At 39.6% G+C, this 20,550-nt stretch overlaps 2 protein-coding genes across 4 annotated transcripts in view; one reads left to right on the top strand and one right to left on the bottom strand.

The window, feature by feature from the left end:
- The window catches only part of LOC111872742 (succinate dehydrogenase cytochrome b560 subunit, mitochondrial), a 5,807-nt gene extending 4,716 nt beyond the window's left edge, over positions 1-1,091 (bottom strand). The window contains exons 1-2 of the mRNA XM_023866906.1: positions 973-1,091; positions 787-843 (exon numbers count right to left, since the gene is read on the bottom strand). Of these exons, the coding sequence (XP_023722674.1) occupies positions 787-843; positions 973-992 (77 nt within the window). The 5' untranslated portion in view covers positions 993-1,091. The remainder of the gene's footprint in view (positions 1-786; positions 844-972) is intronic.
- Positions 1,092-1,170: 79 nt separating this feature from the next.
- Positions 1,171-20,550, top strand: part of LOC111872740 (delta(14)-sterol reductase TM7SF2) — a 22,027-nt gene continuing 2,647 nt past the window's right edge. The window contains exons 1-11 of one of the 3 annotated variants that reach the window (XM_023866903.1): positions 1,171-1,258; positions 1,518-1,676; positions 5,464-5,518; positions 6,523-6,892; positions 9,840-9,967; positions 10,779-10,976; positions 11,362-11,542; positions 15,917-16,212; positions 16,873-17,111; positions 17,516-17,643; positions 17,855-17,977. In XM_023866903.1, the coding sequence (XP_023722671.1) occupies positions 5,516-5,518; positions 6,523-6,892; positions 9,840-9,967; positions 10,779-10,976; positions 11,362-11,542; positions 15,917-16,212; positions 16,873-17,111; positions 17,516-17,643; positions 17,855-17,977 (1,666 nt within the window). In that variant the 5' untranslated portion in view covers positions 1,171-1,258; positions 1,518-1,676; positions 5,464-5,515. Of the gene's footprint in view, positions 1,259-1,517; positions 1,677-1,799; positions 2,075-5,463; positions 5,519-6,522; positions 6,893-9,839; positions 9,968-10,778; positions 10,977-11,361; positions 11,543-15,916; positions 16,213-16,872; positions 17,112-17,515; positions 17,644-17,854; positions 17,978-20,550 lie in introns of those variants that run through there. The other 2 variants (XM_023866905.1, XM_033754817.1) reach the window with 2 other exon arrangements.

Genomic DNA, 20,550 nt, shown 5'->3' with positions numbered 1-20,550 from the left:
GAAAGTTCGATGTGTCTGCCCACCCTCACTTTCTCTACTTGTTGACGTGACTGTCCTGGAAGAATACGACCGCGATCTGCAAGAGGACCGTGGGTTTTATGCGAAAACAAGGGTGTGGGGTGGGACTGCGTGAATAGTGCTAGAGGACGCGGCAGGTTGTTAACTGCATTCCTTTCCTAGAATCTCGTCTAACAGGACCTCACATTGTCTACTTACCCTATAGTGTTCCTGCCTAAACCCAGAGAAGTGCAGTAGCGAAAACATGGCAATGAAAAGGAAAGTTTTAAGCATTGAAGAGAAAGTTAAAGTGATTCGTGAAATATTGTGTGTATTGTCAGTGAAAAGCGCTGTAATATGTCTTTGATATTACACATTTGGGCAATTCCACGTTAATGTTATGTTAGTCTGTACTTAACTACGGATTTCACTAAAAAATGCAACATTTTAACTCGGTTTTTGGTAGTTTTACGTGACTAACATAACTACTGTGGAAGTGCCCATTTCGGTTACGACACTATTTTTAGGTCCCTTTGATGACGTTATAACCAAGTTCTACTGTACATCTCTTTTCCAAGTCAAAATATATCAACTTTACTGCAGCAGAAAATATTAAAAGTAATGAACGATATTAATACAAAATATATTTAAGGATGGTGCAGTACTTTTAAAATCTATTCTCCTTCGTCATAATCAGCTACAGTTTTGTGAAATTAAAGCACGGGGCATATTCTACGAGTTTCGCAGACTGACACACTAAGGTTATTACGCACCACTCCGGCAACTTACCTAGAAGGCAAAATACCACGGACAACATACCCCGACAACTGTTTTTGTAGAAAAATCCTGTAATTATAAAAGTTTTATCAGCATTTAAAAAACCTAATAATATAAATTTGGGTTTAGGAGTGTCATTCTATATAAAAAAAAATCGGTTTGCTAAATCGAGTTCTATAGAAATTTCAACGTTATTACCTATTGCACTGAAATGCCATTTCTGATATTTTTCTGATGTCTGGTCGTCCACCACCACGGATTAGTGACGTCTGCGAACACAGGAAATCAGTAATCTGTGATCTGTGATGGAAACATGGACAAGTAGAGCACCTAGAGCAAATGCAGTGACCTAGAGGACCTAGAGCGACCGGAAGGAAGTTCATTTGCGTTAAACGCCCGCTGTCTTGCGTGAATGCTGCTTGTAGTGGATGCATGTGAATCAAGTGGAATACTTACAAAACCGATCACATTGAAATTCAAACTGGTATTAATGTCACATAAATTACATTAATAAATTACGATTAATCACCCTTACAATAATATGTTCTAAGAAAATCTAAGTTCTTGGTTTGAAATTCAACATTGTGGATAAAGTTTTGTTCGCACATTTGGGTACATGATTTCCTAGAAATTTGACCAACCGTGATTTCATTTTTAAAATTACTCGTAGAGAAACAGTACCATAATAATTGCATTAATAAATCTGAATTGAGAAACGTATATATGTGAATATTTAATTATAGTTATTTCCGGAGAAAAGTTTGGAATACGAGCAACCAATAGGAAATTGGGATTGATTGTCATTAACCAATCATATTCAATGTCACATGACGATTGGGAAGATTGGCGTCGCTTATGGATATTGTGAGAAGTCGTTACTGTTTATGTGATATTGTTTAGAGGTATGATTTAAACGTGATTATTACATATAGTTAAAAGTAAACATGATCTCAGTGGTATTTGTTGAATATATGTCATTTTATATAAAAATAATTGTATAGTTTTATAACACAAGGACATGTTTTTTTAGAAGACTGGCATGGTTGATTCGTAGTACGGTTGCAACACTTTATGAATTGTTTACTGTTAGGTAATATAAATTGGGCGTACACAGATGTATGTGTATACGTGCATATTTTCGTTATTAAGTTTCTGTAGGTTGCACTGTTGTGAGGATAATGGTGGCAATGCGGTTTTTACTAGGGGTGTCATTGACCATAATGGAAGCCGAATCTCAGGAATTTGTATGATTTAAGTGTATATGCAGTAAATGATTTAGCCTCCAATTAAATTTTATCAGGTGAGTTAAAAATGAAATATGTTTTGCCACTGGCCTGCAAAAGCACAATCATGTTGTAATGTGTAAATTTTTCTTTGTTTACATTTTCATGAAACTTCATGACAAGTGGCCTGTAAAGCTGCATGTGCTGCTGCTGTGCATTTATTCATCAGTTCCGTAGCTTAGCATGGATTACATTGTTCATTTTTGGAGCTTCCTCTTTCTTCAAATTATTATTATGTACTAGGTGGTTCAAATATGACCGGGACTGATTTTTTTGTAAACAAGCCGCACTGCGCAGCAGCTGTGCGACCTTGAGAGAGTGAAGCCACAACCTCCACCCTCCCTCCTGTTAGGGTTAGAACCTGTTCAGTCCTGTCTGGAAGTTGCTAGAGTGATGAGTGAACAGAAGGTACCGTGGAGCGTGGAACAACGCATTGTGATCAAATTCCTCGGAGAAAATGTCCCGTCTGCTGAAATTCACCACAGACTCCAACAACAGTATGAGGAAGAGTGTCTCTCACAGACCCGTGTGTTTGAGCGAACATCCGTCACCAAGCCAAACATTGATTGTGCAGACGCACTTATTTGTGAGAATAGGCGCATCACTATCAAGGAACTTGGAGCAATGCTGTCCATCAGTGTTGGTAGTGTAGAAGACATCATGAAATACCACCTGCACTATCAAAAGGTGAATGCATGGTGGGTACCACACACTTTAATGGAGGTGAACAAAATGGTGCGCGTGCAAGTTGCCAGTCGTCTCCTACAGCAGTTTGAAGATGAAGGTGATGCATTTTTTAAGTCTATAGTGACCACCGATGAAACGTGGGTGCACTACTTCATTCCTGAGTCCCAGCAATCATCACACAAGTGGCGGCATACCAGTTCTCCCAAACCCAAGAGAGCACGGAGGAGCCGTTCAGCAGGAAAAGTGATGGCAACGTTCTTCTGGGACTGACAGGGGGTTATCCATGTAGACTTCCTGACAGATGCCAGAACAGTCATTGCAGCTTATTACTCAGACCTCCTGGCAACAGACGTAAAGGAAAAGATCTGATCCAAGCGGAAGAGAGGTGGAAAGCGGGTAGCCTTCTTTCAAGACAATGCATGCCCCCATACGGCTAATACAACAATGGGAACCCTCTGGAAATTGAAATGGAACCTTCTGACACATCCGCCGTACAGTCCCGATTTGGCACCAAGTGATTTCTACCTGTTTGGAAGGCTCAAATCAGACTTGCAAGGCATGTGGTTTGTGGACAACGATGCCGTCATCCAGAATGTTCGGGAGTGGATACGCCGCCAACCACATAACTTTTTTGAAAAGGGCATCAGGATGCTTCCAGAATGCTGGAAAAAATGTGTTGACTCCGGAGGGGAGTACGTTGAAGACTGACATGTGCAAGTAAGTGTTTGGCAATTTTGATTTAAAAAAGAAAGTCCCGGTCATATTTGAACCACCTTGTAGATTATGTTTAGAGTACCATTTTCCAAGATGTGAGGCCATATATTCTGATCAGAGTTTACCTTATACTACTTATTGTATCTGCCGTGAAAAGCTTAAGTCTGAGAGGTTGCACTACTCTTAGGCAGGTGACTGGAGGAAGGTTGGATCATCTTTGGAATTGTTGTTTTCTTCATTTTCATAGTTTTATCCACAACTTAACAAAATGCTATTGGAAGATAATTCATGCATGTTTTTGGTGATTAAAGGAAAGAATATAAATGCTAAATGTATTTTACATGAAGAAAGGTACAATAAACAGTGACTGGCCATAACAGTTACTTAGAAGTTTTGGATACTTATGAAAAGTAATTTCACATTAAAGAATAAAACATAACCTAATGAAACATCAGCAACGTAACATTGCAGCAGCTGAAGGGAGTCTTTGTTATCTGGGATCACTCGATATCACAGTTGAATGGTTAGCATCCCTGCTTTGTAGTCATGAGTTCCCAGGTTCAGTTCTTGGCCCAGAGACTGGCTGTACTGATCAAGATTTTACATAGTTTTTCTCAGTTCCTCTAGGCAGGTGTCAGGATAGTATCTTAGGCCACAGCCATTTCATTCATATTTTTACCACTTCACTGATCAACCTATCATTCAGTACCGTATAATCTGAACAATTGGTATAATTGATAAATAAATCAACAGCGAATGTTACATGGGATCAAAAGTGTTGTTGTAACTTGTTTGGTGTTGGCATTCCTGGGCATGACTTTAGATGCTGAAGACTTTAGATGCTGAAAGAGGTGGATGAGCATTGCTGCATATGTATCATAGTGGTGAATCTATAACATAAGCAGTCTACTACCCTTTATCCCAAAGTACTGCAGCTTATTCGCTCAAAGCAAGAATTGTGGAGTTGCAACAGCTGGCCGTTACTAGGCAGCGGCTCATAAACAACAACAGATGAATAGTGTTTTCTGTGCAGTCCATGCCAGTGGCTGTGAACAGAACAGTGAAATACGTCATGTCATTGCTAAGCAACAATCACATTGCAGGAGAGGAATGGTGTTTTCTACGTGGTCCATGCAAAGATGTTATAAGCAGGACAAGTTAGGAGCAGTCAGTCAGTTAGATCACCGCTGGGACTCAGTTGTTGTGAGAAACTGGTAGCTGAGGCCGGGGACAGTTCAGAAACCGAGACTATTCACATATGGAAAATCGTTTATGCTGTATACTCAAATCCATATTTTTACAGATTAGCAATTTCTTTCAGATGTAACAATATAGCATGAATTTTGATGTAAGAATATAAATTACACTTAAGTAGTGACCGACATAGTGCAACATTGTAACGGAAAACTGCATAGTTATGCCACAGTTTGAACCTGTTTTGCATATAAGTTTCGATTTATGTATTTCCTTATGGTTTATTTAACAATGTTGTCAGTATCTCAGACCATATAGTGTCAAATTATGGGATGATTAGTGAATGACAAATTGCAGGGGATGTAGAAAGAAGTGGTTGCTGCCTAATGTGAGATGTGTGGGCAGTATGTATGAAGGGTTCCTATCTTCGTTACCAGTAGTTGTATTCATGGATGAAAATCTGAAAAACATTGAGCTGTTGCCTTTAGGTTGCTCAGGATTTGCCTATACAGATTTTATATTTATGGTAATATCCAAAAAGTAGTTATTTTGAAATTATAACAATGTAGGTAAATACTTATTTGTGGTACTAGAATTTACGAGTAAGTTTAGGATGATTCTTTCGCTGATTTGGAAATTGATTCCTTGTGACCCATGGATACAAAGTAGGAGACCTTCCCCACATTTTTCAAGTGTAGAAAATTGAGTTTTCTTCTCAGTGGTAGTATTTGGTGACGCATATGAGAAGAAACTGTGTTGGCCAGTTGTTTAGGGTCCATTGTATATTCACTAGTAACTGTTTTTTATTTAGGTGTCCGCATACAGTTTGAAGAAAGGCTCAAGTAGATTCTCAAGGAGGAAATATGGTATGTACAAGTTAAAGTATACAGTATTTGTAGAGATTAGAACCAAGCACCTGCTGACTGCAAGTGTAGAGCTTTGTTACCACACAAACCAGCTTAGTAGTAAATATGGGAATAGAGCTCCATTCATGGTTAACCTCAGCACTTGACAGTTCCATGCCCTCGTCACTACTTCCAGGAAAGAGCTCTAATCCCAGTTGGATAGAAAGTCCAGTGGTCCTCATAGTCTGGGCATGATGGCAAATGATAAAATCCATGTTTCATTGTGCATTATGTCCTTCCTTAATTAATTTGATTTGTTCAACAGCTTTGACACTGAAATGTCATATCTGCTTGTTCTCTGTGTTAAATACTGTATTGCATAATTGGTTGTTTACTATATTAATGGTAAATTGTTACTAGTAACTGTTTTACAATCCTGATTTTGATCCCTAAAGGGCCAGATTTCTGTATTTCTCAATATTGAGATGGTTATTGTAAAGTGCGTATTGTTATTAAAGGTGTAACAGTGACTGTTGCAACTATGTATGTGTAAATATTTGTCAGTTGTACTGGTAATCTTTGCTCATGTCTGTCCAGTATAAACTACTGAACAAATGTACATGAGCACACTAAATGTAACATTGTGTCATGGTCTCTTTGCCTTTTTTTCAGCCTAGAACACTGGTTCTTGAACTGTGCTCTGAGTCCTGCAGAAGTTGCTTCACTTGTGTAGCTCATTAAATTGTTTTTGTGTTCTACAAACGCTTGTAAAGTGATTGAATTTTGTAGTCTAGAGGACAAATTTTCTGTGTCCAGTGGGTCAAATATTAACTAAAGAAATGTTTTGTGTCTAAATCTAGGATGGATGTGATATGTATGGAATAGTTATGTAAATCAAAACTGGTTTCTGCTTTCGTATAAATTAAATCTTGGTATGGATGGTGTTTTAGTTCTGTGTATTTTTAAATTAATTGCAGGGTTACATAGTCCTTGATTTCCTTAATATGAAGTTTTTTGTTGAACAGCCAGAGAGAAACTTCCGAAAATCTCCAGCTCGAGTAGCAGCAGCGGCTGCTGCAGCTCAGAATTCAGTCTCTCCCAGACAGAGGTCTCCAGCTCGTCGTGCTGATAAATCTTCATCACGTCGGTCTGAAAAATCTCCATCCCGGTCTGAAAAGTCTCCATCCCGTCGATCTGAAAAGTCTCCATCCCGTCGGTCTGGGAGGTCACCATCACGTACTGAAAAATCTCCAAGTCGGACCTCTCGAAAACAGTCACCATCAAGGAAATCATCAAGGCAGAGAAAGTCACCTGCTCGCAGGCAAAAGTCTCCTGCAAGAATCGTACCAGAAACTGTAATTCCGTCTGAGGAAGAAATAATTCAGCAATCACCAGGTGATTTTTTATTAGACTGAAACTGGAAATAACTGGAACAGTCAAGTTGTTTGGGAAATCTTTCATATTGAGGCACACATTATGTATTAGCTTCTGGGTGCCTCTAGTTTCTCGTGAATGGAGTTATAACTTAGAAACTAAGCTGATGGATTTTGCTGTTCTGTTTTCATGAAACATTGTCACTTAGGCCCTTATCACATATTTTCATGTTGAGGTGACACAATAATTGTAGAGGAGACGTGTTTAGTCGGTATACTACAATTATGAAATTTTGCATGTAGTACATGGTGGGGCACAGAAACTTCCTTTTTTTGAAGGCAGATAAAAGAAAAATTATTGCTGATAGACAAAATTTATGTTTAGCTAAGGAAAGAACATACTTTAAAGTTTTAAATGTAGTTTTAAACAAGAAGGCGGTGGCCACCGTTCTCTATGCACTGATACAACCGTTTTCTGAAGTTCCCCTCTGCACGTTCTAACATGTGCACCAGAATTTGGGCTACTTCCTGCTGAATAACATTCTTCAGCTGAAGCAGGTTTGTGGGGTGATGTTTGAAAACCCCTGCCTCGAGTTATCCCCATAAAAAAATCACAGGGTGTTAGATCAGGTGAGTGCGCTGCCCACGGGATGTCACCTCGAAGCGAGATGAGCCGACCAGGGAACTTTGCCCTCAGAACTGTCATCGAAGTTTGGGCTGTGTGGGCTGTGGCACTATCCTGTTGGAACCAGACATTTCCTAGATGCATTTCTTCAAGAGCTGGTTTGAAAATTTTTTAATCATGTTCACATACCGCTGTGAATTGACAGTAACTGCATGGATTGTCTTCTTAACACTTTGCAGACCATCAATTTAAATCACCCTGGGGACTGGCATTTTTTAACCCACTACCCTAACTTGTGCACTGTTCACTTTAAAAATTAATATAAAATATCCTAATTAATTTTATGAACTAAAATTTTTGGAGAACACTTACCAGTGCTTCTAGAAGTGCTTGAAAGTGTGATATTTCTGGAAACATTCCCCTTCTACCTGCACTTTCGTCGGAGCTACTTTCACTTTTATTGTCTGTGGCCACAATTGTTTGTTGTCCACTGCCACTGTCAAATCACTATCGCTGCACATCTCAGAAGGAATGTCAAATAGCTCACGTCAGATATCGCTTGGTTTTCAACCGCTTCTGTCCTTGACTCATTGCGCAACTAACTTCTTGCCTGGTACATAAGAGCTTGAAGGGTCAAAGATAATTTTCCTTTGGAGGGGGTACCAAAACAGCGAGATCAAGTTACTGCCTACTAAGTAAACATTCCTGAATAATATTCTGCAGTAGTCATTTTATTTGGGTGGCGCCAGAGAAAGGTATAGTGTGTTACAATCTAACGTGTCCTAAAGTCATAAAAATATGCCACCGGTCCGCCGCGTTTAAAAGCGCTGGGCATAAAAATATGCCACCAGTCTGCAAAGTGTTAAAAAAAATAAGGGCCAATAACTCCAACTCTCAACAACGTACACCATACTGTCACCTTTTCACTGTGAAGTGGTCTCTCGTGGAGCTCTCTGGGATTGTTACCACTCCAATAGCGCATATTCTGCTTGTTGACATATCCGGATAGGTGAAAATGTGCCTCATCACTAACGAAAACAAGTGTCAGGGGGTAAAGTTTCAATGATGTTTCACACGCCATTATTCGGTTCTGGAAATCACGTGGTGACAATTCTTGCACAACAACCATCTTATAGGGATGGAACTGAAGATGTTCGTGAAGAATTCGGCACATTGAACGATTGGATATGTCTAGGGTGAGTCATGTTTTTGCGAGCGGAGCGTCTTGGAGATCTCAGAATCGACTGTCGAACTGCCTCCACATTTTCTGGCGTAACAGTCCGTTGTTGTCCTGATTTTTTCACCACACTCCCAGTTGTCCTAAAGTTCTCTACCCACAAAACAATCTATTTCTGGTCGGGAACCGGACCTCTGGGCTTAATTCCGAAGTGAGTATGGAATGCACACTGCACCGCCACGTAGGAATGGTTGTAAAATAGGCTTCGACAGCAAACGCACGCTGCTCACTCATCCACCTCATGTTTCCTACTGAGGGGTATTAGACAGAAACTTCCACAACTGCTGTGGTCGCCGAGCTTATCCCCACTTTTCTGCAACCTCCCCTCCCTTCACAATGCGCCTTCACAAAAAGGAAGTTTCTGTGCCCCACCCTGTATAAGAATTTATTGGCATGTAATGTTAGAAAAATTACACACACTAATTATATACTGGATCAGTTCATTAAGGGTGAGATGTAGGTTAAGTTCTCCCAACTTTGCATCAGGTCTTTCAAGTTGCAGACTCATTGCAATGAGTTTTGAGATTCCTGGCATAATTTTAAAGAAATTGTAATCCATTGACTTCTGTGCATGAGAGTTTATAGTTTTCTTTGATCCCTTGATGGAAATTCTGTGATTATTCTTCAAAATAGGTTACAAAACTTTCTTCCCACTGATCTTGATATTTGTTACTATATAATCTGTGAGGCAGACATTTCGTTGTTAAGTACTCCAAGAAACATACCTTAATGCCTGTTGGATTTCATAAATTTGTTGAGTGCAGAGTGCATCAGTACCATGAACTAAATCATTCTGCTCCTTAATCCATTCTTTGCATCGTAGTCAACCATTATTTCATCCTCCTGTAAACTTCTCTTCAGACAAGTGTAGTACAGCAGTTATGAACAGTTATCCTGAGTGTAATTGGGCGATAGGAGAGTAGTAGCTGGGGATGAGAATAGAAACAGAATTTGATGGTCTTCAGGATTCTGGCCACAAATAAATTGGAAATTATAAGACAGCAAGCATGCAGACAGTTGCTAAGCTCCTTTGCTGGTGATATGTGTTCTCCTTCTTATTGTTCTTCTGAAACATCAGAATCATTTAGTTTTTATGCTTTCTTGTAGTGAGTGTTTACAATCACAACACTGGAGATGGCATTGATCTTTCAAGCAGTACAAGACAATCAAGAGAGCCCTCTACATCGTGTGTTGTTCTTTTAAGGAGATCTAGAAGAATCATCACTCATGAGGAGGTAGGCAGCAGAGTTCCATTCTTGGTTAAACAAAAGGGGGCTAAGCTTTGTTGTATCACCACCAAATAAGTGGGAACTAGATGCTGCTATTAAAAGTGAACTATAACATGAAGTAAGTCTTTTACATAATACTTTGTAACAGAGCCATGTTGTCTTGTGTATCACACAGTTACAAGGTGCATGGGGTAGAGCTGCAGGCATTCGCAGGTGTCAGCTGGATGGTCCTTGGAATATTTCTGGGCATGGTGATGAAGAGCACGGTTTCTGTTGCTTCTGCCTCAGAACCCTGCTATTCATTCTGTAGCTAGACACAATGGTGGGAAAAGAAGCAGGTTCATAATATAAACTTACACAAGAAGATTTGGGAAGAACTGACTGTCTGTTTTCCTTTGATAGGACTTGTAACACAGAAAGCTACACCTCCAGCAATTCTTCATTGCTGCAGGAACATCTTTACTGAGTTGTTATCTAGCAATCATAAGGGGATTCAGAGACTCTAAAGCATGGACTGCATAGAAAATGACACGTCCAACAATTCCCCTACTGTTGCATATATTCGTTGTGTTGGGAATGTGCTTACTGAGCCATTGCCGTGCAACAGACACAGACTTTTGGAAGGGAATTTTTAAGTATGCTCTTCAGATGGGCTCAGTTGCCATGATATACAAAGTTTCATGAAGATTGGTTCAGGCTAAAAATGGTACCAGTATTTGTTCATTTTTTGCTTTAGGGTTGGCGCTGATGTGAGAATTTGCTTATTACAACTCTCAGCTCTTTGCTATTTTATAGTATGCTGGTTTGTTTCTGACAGTTGGAGAACAGATTAGAAGAAAAAAAGGGAATTGAGCAATTGAAAGTATCTAGTGAGACAGAAGTGGAATGTCCTGAGAAGCCCTCATCAAAATCAGAATGTCAAGAAGTTAAGGAGTTTGGTGGCATATTTGGAGTTTTGCTGTTGCAAATTATTTCACCACTGTCACTTCTGGCAGCTCATCTGTATTCTTCTAAGGTGAGCAATGATGAGAGACACCAAGGGGGAATTTGTTTTTGCAACCAAAATAGTTAGTTGTATTTTTCAAAGAAAGTGGCCCGTTCTTAAATATGTCACATGTAGTAGATAGGCAGGAAAATTAATGTGTTGCAAATTTGCAGTTATGTGATTTATTCATTACTCTTGTAGCCAGAAAGAGAGAGCACTGCTAACCATGTAAGATGCACGCTTCACTGTTTAGAATTATTGATATGACATATTTGTGAGATTCTCACAGTTATGAAGATTAATTTTTAAAATATGGTTAGGTTGGACTTATATTTGGGTTGTGTAATATGGAGTGAAAGTGAAATAATGGACACACGTGAGAGATGAAGTAATAATTTGGTGACTTTTTTTGCAGGCACAGTATGGAGTGAAAAATTTCACAATCCCACTTGACTGGAAAGCATATTTTGACTTGGAAGTAGCTGCATTGTGTCTTGGATTTATAGCACTACAGTTCATGCTGTCCATTATACCAGTGGGAAAACTTGTTGATGGGTTGCCAAATAAATTAGGCAGGCTTCAGTATCGATGCAATGGTAATTTTTTAAGAGCCATTTCTGCATTCTAAACACGACAGAAACATCATTTAGTTATTTAAACATATTTCTGAGAATGTTTGCCTGTTTGTATCATAAGTATACATACAATAGTAACACATTGGATTTGGGAACCATGACATTACATTTTGATGCCTTTTACCAGTCCCTCTGTCAGTTAGTTAGTTAGTTATTAGAGAGGGTGGGTTTCCCCATGCACTTAGACCTGTAGTGGTCCATTGTGCTTCCCTCTATGATTTCTACCAGCCTCTATATCCTACCGGTATTGGTGCTTACCATCAGTCCCGCCCAGCCAGCGAGACCGGCTCTACTGGCTGAGAAGTATCTATAATGCTTCCCCCCATCTACCGGAGGTATTAGTGACTGCTGTTGGGCAGCAAACGTCCGCAATTTTGCTCAGTGACCTCCTTTGGAGGTATGAGGTTCTTTTATGTGCCGTAAAGCTACGACACGGGACCCACGGCTTAAAGACCCTCCCGGAGGACTTGCTCCCTGAATTTTTCCGCCCTTAAAAATTCGACGACCTCCGCCGGGTATTTTAACCCGCGTACTACAAGTCATGAGGTGGGAACGTTACCTCTAGACTACGGAGGCCGCTCCCTCTGTCAGTACTAGTTGTAGAGCAGAATTCTTCAAGTGGTGTGACACATCTCACTTGTGAGATCTCACATGTCAGCTGGCTGGGACATGAGGTCTTGAATGGAGTAACCTCAAGTCACAACATTTCATACAAAAAACTCCAGCATTATAAGTGCAAGTTTTTTTTTGTGTTAACCTTTAAACGACTAAAGACAACGTATGTCGTCATTAAAAGAAAGTCCCCGGTACGAATGACGCTGTATGGTGTCGCAGAGTCCGCGCGTGGCAACGTTATATAAAATTAAATTTTAAAGTAGAAAATTATGTCCTACTTACATAATTTTTGGCCACCATCTGCATGGAGGGTCTGTCTTCCCACGTGCGTCATCTGCCGGAATGTTGCCTTCGTGTGGAATTCTCAAAAAAATCCGGAAATGCAGAGTCCGATTTCGCAATTCACGCACTTTGTCCGGGCGGTCTTTCGATTCCCACGCGAAAAGCACACACGACACCTCAATTGCGAAGTATAGCAAGTCGGCCAGTGATGTGGTTTGGCCTTCTATAGTCGAGATATCTCCCATAAAACGGCAGGGGTTCGACCCCTGGCCGTTGATGGCGAGGTGGACCCCTAACAGCATGTTCCGCAAAAGAGCGAGACGAAATTCTCAGTGTGACAACAGGATGTAACTGTTCAGACCAAGGAGATGGAAAAATAGCTTATTTGTCCATTTCCAGGTTCGACAACAGATGCTATAACTGTTTGGCACAGTTTGCCCACAGCTCCACCTGAATAATTATTCACACTCCTCGTGCCACGCTGGTGTGGTGGTCCCCAGGTTGCCGACGAATAGCTAGACAGAACACTTCCAGTTACGAACCAAGCACTCAGTGTAATGAAACTGTATAAAGAAATGTAATCTTATTGTGCAGCCGAGCCATTCGCCCACTTTTCATTCCACAAGAATTACGTCATGGTACGATCACACTTTGAAATTACGCTCGACTGAATGCTTCCAGGAACGAAGCTATTACGGTGTGTGTTCATACAGTAACACGATTTCATAAAACAAATGCTAGCCTTCATCTCTACAAGAACAGTACACGTATTGTTTATTAGAAGAACTCTATATGCAACAACACGTGACTTTATATCACTGTCCACATTCTCGTAGTAGCCAAAGATAAGCTCTAGACTCAACATCCGGTGTTACCGTGACTTGCACAAGTCTCGTCATCAGCAAAATCCATTCAGGGGTTTCCAGAACGTATGAATTCTTGCACAGAAACAAGAAACTGCGAAAATTCTACTTTGGTGTCAGTGCAAAAATTTTAACATGTTTTATACAATCTGTAAATTACAATATCTGATTCTATATTCTTTAGAGAAAAAAACAGCGTTTATTTCGTTCGCTTATCACAGAAATTGCAGAAATAGGAGCGAATTTAGTTAAGTGACTACAGCTTTAACGGATCTCAAATAGCGGCCCTTTAAAGAATTCCGTATGGCTGCGAAAACCTGAATTTAAAGGGCAGTAGGATAAAGGTTAATGCTACACTATAATTGTATTTCTGCCAGCAGAACTCTATTCTTAACCTTTAATGTACGGACTTTTAAATTGCCAGCAGCTCCCTACAGCCGGAATTTAAATGGCCCTAAGTCTTTAACATTGCAAACTCTCAGAAAAAAAAATGCATATTTTCCATTCTATGCAACATCAGAATATGAACTAAAAAGAACCTGAAAGACAATAAAATTTTCTACATATACACTAAAGGGTAAGTTTTAAAAATGAAAATTAACTGTGATTATTTTGTCATTAAATGCAAAATATAGTCATTATATACGTTATGAAATTCTAAAGGACTTACCCATTGTTTTCCTTCAAGCTTGAATCATGGTGGTGATGTAAATATGATGACACTACATACAGTAATATTTGGTTCGGACTGTACACGGTTTGGACTGCGTCACTTCACAGTTTACACTCTGACCCGCATGTGCCAGTTCTCGAAGCAGTCCACCACACACAGCGCAACATCACACTTTTTACAGTAGAAAAGCGTGCTCCTGCTTTTCTTGTTTATAGAACAAACACGACATCTTTGTTTTCCTTTAGCTGGCAGTGTTTTGAATGTTTCACCTCTAGTTGACTCATTTGGGCCCCAGATGAACTTGGCCACCCCCGAGAAACGCCACTGACTGTGATATTTGCCTCATGTGATTCCAGAATCAAATCACGCACCAAAATTTCACGGAATTTTTTGTGCGTCATTTTTCCATCACATGACTTGTGTAACAGATATGCATCTTTACGTCTTTACGCAAAATTGTGATTCAAAGTAACTGGAATAGTAGTCGAAAAGTGCCAGTCTGCCACTGATACCGAAAGTCACAGTGATGAAGATGTCTTTACGCACAAAGTAGCACTGGCTCAGTGGGTTTATACCTCTTCCAAGATACACAATAAAAATGATATACAAAGAAATATAGGAGTCTGACAGTGACTTCCTAACTAATAACGAAATAATGTTGTATTTTAGCGTCCTGTTGCACTGATTTTCGTCCATGATATGTATGCCGCGTCCGTCTTGTAGTGCACTCAATTTCACCTGTTATTTCACAACATGTTGTGAAATAACAGGTAAAATTGAATGCACTACTAGACGGAAACGGCATACATATCATGGACGATAATAATGAAATATTAGAAAATCCGCCACTGACGTCCTAACTGACAATTCAACACTGCAAACCAATCCATGAATGCATCACACTTCCTTGAAAGCTCTGGTAGCACTGATATGAAGCGCCCACAGATATTTCCTCCTCTAAGTTCTCAAAACAAAGCCGACCTCTGTTGGCTCACCAGGTCATAAACAGTCATATCTAAACATAAATAGTTTGGAAATCAGTACCCTGATAAACGATGTCATTGTTTAGAGCTAACAAATAAAAAGTCTGACATGAATATTCATGAGTTTGTTTGGGTTTCAAACCCAAGGTCAAACTGCCAGCACTCACAAAGGAAGCACGTGGCTTGCCTCTAAAAATTATAACATTCGGCCATTCAGCTTGCTACTTGCTGCCAATAATTATAACATTCGGCTGTGAAAGGCTGAAAATGACTGACAAGCTGATTTAACAGATTTTTTTTTGTGATGGGTGTACTGGCCACAGAAGAAGCAAGCATCATACATTGTGCATGAATTCAGTTAGGATAATTATAGTAATAAAACACCAGAAAAAATTATGGTCTTTAAGTTCTTAAGAACTTTAATTAATTATGAATATGATATTTAAGTTTACTCAGTTGTAGAAGTATGCTTCTAGGAAAAAAGGAGAATTATATTTTTATTGTGGTGGGAATTTAGGGAGGGGTGGGGTTAAAATGATTGCTGAGACACTATGAAATACATTGAGTCATTCACGATACCAGGGAGTTGCTTCTGACTGGCCCACCCCCACGCAGCCACCATAGAAACAGATGATGTTGGACTGCCAGAAGTGTCATTTAGAATCTGTGTATCCAAGAAGTTCAGAATGACTGGGCTGGTTACAGGGATTTTCCAAGCTTATATGTCTAGGTTTAGGTCTGAATGTGTGAAAATATGTTTATATGCGTGACAGTACTTGGTTTAGGACCTCTGTAATGTTACTGGTATGCCATTTGTTGAAAGAGTGCATAATCTTGTGACGGTTATCAGTGAGTCTGGGCAATGGTTTTGTATATATATTGACATCGAAATTTGTTGTAATTTTTAATTTGCTTTCAGGATTACTGAGTGCCATTATCACAGTGACAATACTTGGAGTTCTGAGATATTTTGAATTTCCTGTAACAATTATTGCAGACAAGTATGTTCAGTTCTTGGTCACTGCGTTGGTATGTGCATATCTCTTTGCTGTACTGTTATATATCCGAGGTGGACGAGCCCATTTAGTGGCTCAGAATCCATTTGCAATGACAGGAAGTGTTTTATATGACTTCTGGATGGGCAGAGAGGTGAATCCTCGGATTGGGCCGTTTGATGTGAAAATTTGTCTGATAAGGACTGGTATAATCGGAATGGTGAGTTGTTATGATAATTCATTTCTGCAGTAATTTAAGATTTTATTCATTCCATACTACTTATGTGTTCAGTTTCCTGATATTGCAGTATGTGCTTTGCAATGTATTAACATGTGTACAACAGTAATTTGATGCCCCCATGCATTCACATAACTACAAGTTGAAGACTTATGTTGTTTGTGTGTTGACTGATATACCTTTGCAGAACATGTTCATTAATGCTACATTTCTCAGCTGGACATGTTGAGATGGTAGGAATTTATAACATTGCAACTCAAAACTGTGAGGTTATAGACCAAAAATACTTTGGAAGTGTCTGCCTTTTAGTAATTGAGTGTGACTCCTCCAAATTCATTTCACTATTTCAAGGTCTCTACCTAATCTCATATGCTGATGAGACATCACTGCTTATTGTGACTTGGCATGAAAAAAAAAAGGATTTGTAGATAGAAATATAGAATTCCATCACAGTAAACTCCTGGTTATCCAGGCATCTGGAATTTTGATCCAAACATGTAGATAATTCAAAGGAAATTTCTCATTTTTAAAATTAATTTTAAACACATGAAGTATGTTTGTGTGTGAATGGGAAGAGTGTAATAATTACAGACTGTTTAATTATGATCTACAGTAAGGAAAAGTGTACATTTGTTATGGCAGATTGTGGTGAATGCTGCATTGGTACTTAAAAGCATAGAGCAGAGCAATGGATATTCATCTACTCTGCTGTTAGCTGCTGGATTTCAAATCTGGTATGCTCTAGATTTTCTGTGGTTTGAGGATGGATTTCCAACTAGCTTTGATGTTATGTACGAGGGTACAGGATACATGCTGACACTGGCATATGACATATATCCATTCATACCAACCACAATCACAAGATTTTTGCTTGTCTACAGGTTTGTAATTACTTTGTTTTATTTATGTAGAGGAATTATTTCGTTCACCCTTACCTTAACCTTTCACTGTCTTAGTTTCATTCTCAGACATGTGAAGTTCTTGTATGAGTTCATTTCTATTCTCACTGCTTCAGAATTGTGTATTTATGTATATATGTATAATGAAGTTATAGAAATTACAATATAGGTGTAGTGTGGTTGATTTATCTAGTCTAAAATGTGGAGTATTATGGATATCTCTTGGCTGCTAGCTCGTGTCATGTGATGAATGTACATAGAATGACCTTGAAACAATGTGAAATACAGTTCAGTGGTATAAATGTTTTATGTTTAAAGTTGTTGCTGTTAATGTCCCTAAATTAATGCCCATCAGCTGTTGTAAACCCCCCCCTTTTTTTTTGTAGGGTGGAAGTGCCGTTGTACTGCTTGGCAGTTATTGCTGTTGTCAATACCATCGGCTATGTGATTTACCGAGGTAGCAATTCACAAAAGAGTGAATTCAGAAAAAATCCACTGAATCCTGCTTTGGCTCGTAAGTAATCTCAGCAGTATACATTAGCCGTTTAGCTATATTAATATGAAAGATTGATGTTTCAGAGGACAACAGGTATGTATGACAGCCTAAAATTGTGATAATTTTGAGGTAATTATTTTAGGTCTCTGGGTTAATTTTATGTAGGCATTCTAGGTGTACAGAATCAAATGATATGCCATTAGACTGATACAGTGTCTTATTGTTACAGATTTGGAAACAATACCAACATATCGTGGAAAAAAGATTCTTGTTTCTGGATGGTGGGGCTGGGTTCGACATCCGAATTACCTTGGAGATATAATCATGAATTGGTCATGGGCTAGTACTTGTGGTGGGTATTTCTGTAATAAGTTATACCTGTACTTTGAAATATGTGACTGGGATTTTATAAATGGTGTATATCGGAATGTAATTTGTCTTAATGTTGATATATTTAAACTCTTGTGTCCTATACTGCACGTTATCCATAACATCTCGATTTGGTCATGTTTGTCTTTCATATTGTAAGATTTTTAGAAAGCACGACTGAAGTGAGCTTATACAAAGGGGGACCCAAAAATAACCGGAAACGACCTGTTGCATGCGCATGCTTTGTAGTTACGAGTTGTGCTGCTAGGTGGTGTTAGCTGGGGGTCTGCCGCGACTGTTAGTGAGCTGGCGTCGGTCTGAGTTAAGTGGTTTGTCTGTGGTGCTCTGTTGTGTGCGTTCCTGTTTCAACCCTTTGGCGATTAGTGAGATGGCCGACCAGAAGGAACAAAGAGTGTGCGTGAAATTTTGCTTTCTGTTAGGGAAAACTGCACTTCACTCTTCAAGTCGCGGCAAATATTCACGCGGTTTTCTCTTTGGTCATCTCCGAGCAAGCGAGGAACAAATTTTGCAGACACCCGTCTCATGTGCAAACCTTCGGTTAAAATTCGCTGGACCGTGCTCCATGAGATGTTTGTTTCCTCAGAAAGTTGGTCAATGGTCTTTCGAAGATCTTCATCAATTTCACGCACACTCTTTGTTCCTTCTGGTCGGCCATCTCACTAATCCCCAAAGGGTTGAAACAGGAACGCACACAACGGAGCACCACAGACAAACCACTTAACTCAGACTGACGCCAGCTCGCTAACAGTCGCGGGAGACCCCCAGCTAACATCACCTAGTAGCACAACTCGTAACTACAAAGCATACACGCAACAGGTCGTTTCCGGTTATTTTTGGGTCCCCCCTCGTATATCATGGGCTGTCCCACTGGTAGCTCACAAGCAGCATGTTACTGTAGCTGCTATTGTTTTTTTTTTACCTGCATGATAATTCACCCAGTCACATTAATTCTATGTTGAGAGACCCATTTGCTAGCAAAAGACCTAACTGAAACATCAAGTGCTCACTAAAGAGAAATGGGATAAATTTAGGGATAAGCTTGAACATTCTGTTCATACGTCTGCTAGATACTTCGCACAGAAGTTTAGGGTGTCAAAATTAGTGAAAGACTTTCACAGTACTCCTGAAATGGAATCCCTTTTAATACATCAGTAGTGCGTGAATTGCAACCATGTGATTCCACTAACAGTGAATTTTCATAATTGGAGCCTTTAATATTGTCATATATTTAGTTACTAGACAATGATTTGGATTGGTAACTGGATTGATTGAACCTCATAACTACAATTAATTACAGTGCTATTGCTAATTTACACACACTGCAGTTGACTACAGCATGTACTAAAGTCATCTCAGTCTGCTGTGTCTTCAGCAATTGTCACCTGGTAATGGCTCCCAGTGCCATAGATTCCTCTGCTTCTGTTCAGCAGTTGCTGTCTTCGCTGACTGGTGACTGTCTCACATCTAATCTGCAAAGTTAGAGTTACTTTACAACTATCAGTTTACTGCCAATCAGTTCATCTTCGCATCAAGCCCCGTGAGGATCACGACCAGAGNCCCCCCCCCCCCAACTCACCTCTTGTAGTCATAGTCATTATGTAACATTGGCTTTAGCGAGAAGATGGGTTTGTCTCTCATGTATATTCTTGGCCTTTTCTCAACTGCCTCAAGTTATATAGCCTCAGGGTGGACCCAACAAAAAATGCTGTGTGTCTAATTATTGTTATGCTGATGAGTTGTTTGCTCTGCTGTAACCTACTAGTCGCTCTCTCTTCAGTTTTAATGTCACGGTACTTTCCTAACGGTGAAGTAGACCCACATATGATATACTTTTTTTTTTTTTTTTGACAAAACTTTGTTTCATTTGTGCTGGGAGTTATATTCACAGAACAGCAGATACTGGAGTTCACACAATCTGAATAATCATAGAGCAGAAGTTTATAGAGCCAAAAGTTCCAACTCCTAACCATGTCTGGCCAGGAGTTGGAAGTTTTGAGACAGCAGTTGGCGAATGCAGTTCATGAGCTGTAAATGAAGAGTGGCATTTCATGGATTGGCCATGAAGGACCTTCATGGGTAGCACCCATAACTTAGCAATGCCTGGTGAAGATATAGAAACCTTAATGTTTGGAGTAGTGATTTGCAGCATATGTAGATTAGTGATAGTGTTATGGTTACCTGTTATAAGTGTTTAATAAATGCAGTTACTAATCCAAACCCTGCATCTAGTCACCAATATGTGACAGTATATTTCATATACTGGCAATTGCATAACGTCTCCCTCTTCTGTGATCATCCGTTGGCTTATGAGGCTTCATACTACCCAGAAATCTAACATCTTGCTGATCTGTTTGTAATATACAAGGTGTGGCAATAAAGAACCCGGATTACTTTTATGACTCATTTCCGGCCACGTCATTGACGAAGAGGAGGGTAGGGCATTGACCCTTGGACTTCCCTCTACCGTCACACAAAGTTTCATTCACGTGCATCGGTTAGTCTGGCCGCGACCATTGTTAGAAGCGGATCGTGTTT

Source organism: Cryptotermes secundus, unplaced genomic scaffold (genome assembly GCF_002891405.2).
Source record: "Cryptotermes secundus unplaced genomic scaffold, Csec_1.0 scaffold3069, whole genome shotgun sequence".
In the NCBI taxonomy this organism is placed as follows: Eukaryota; Metazoa; Arthropoda; class Insecta; order Blattodea; family Kalotermitidae; genus Cryptotermes; species Cryptotermes secundus.
This window is presented reverse-complemented; position numbering and strand designations above follow the sequence as displayed.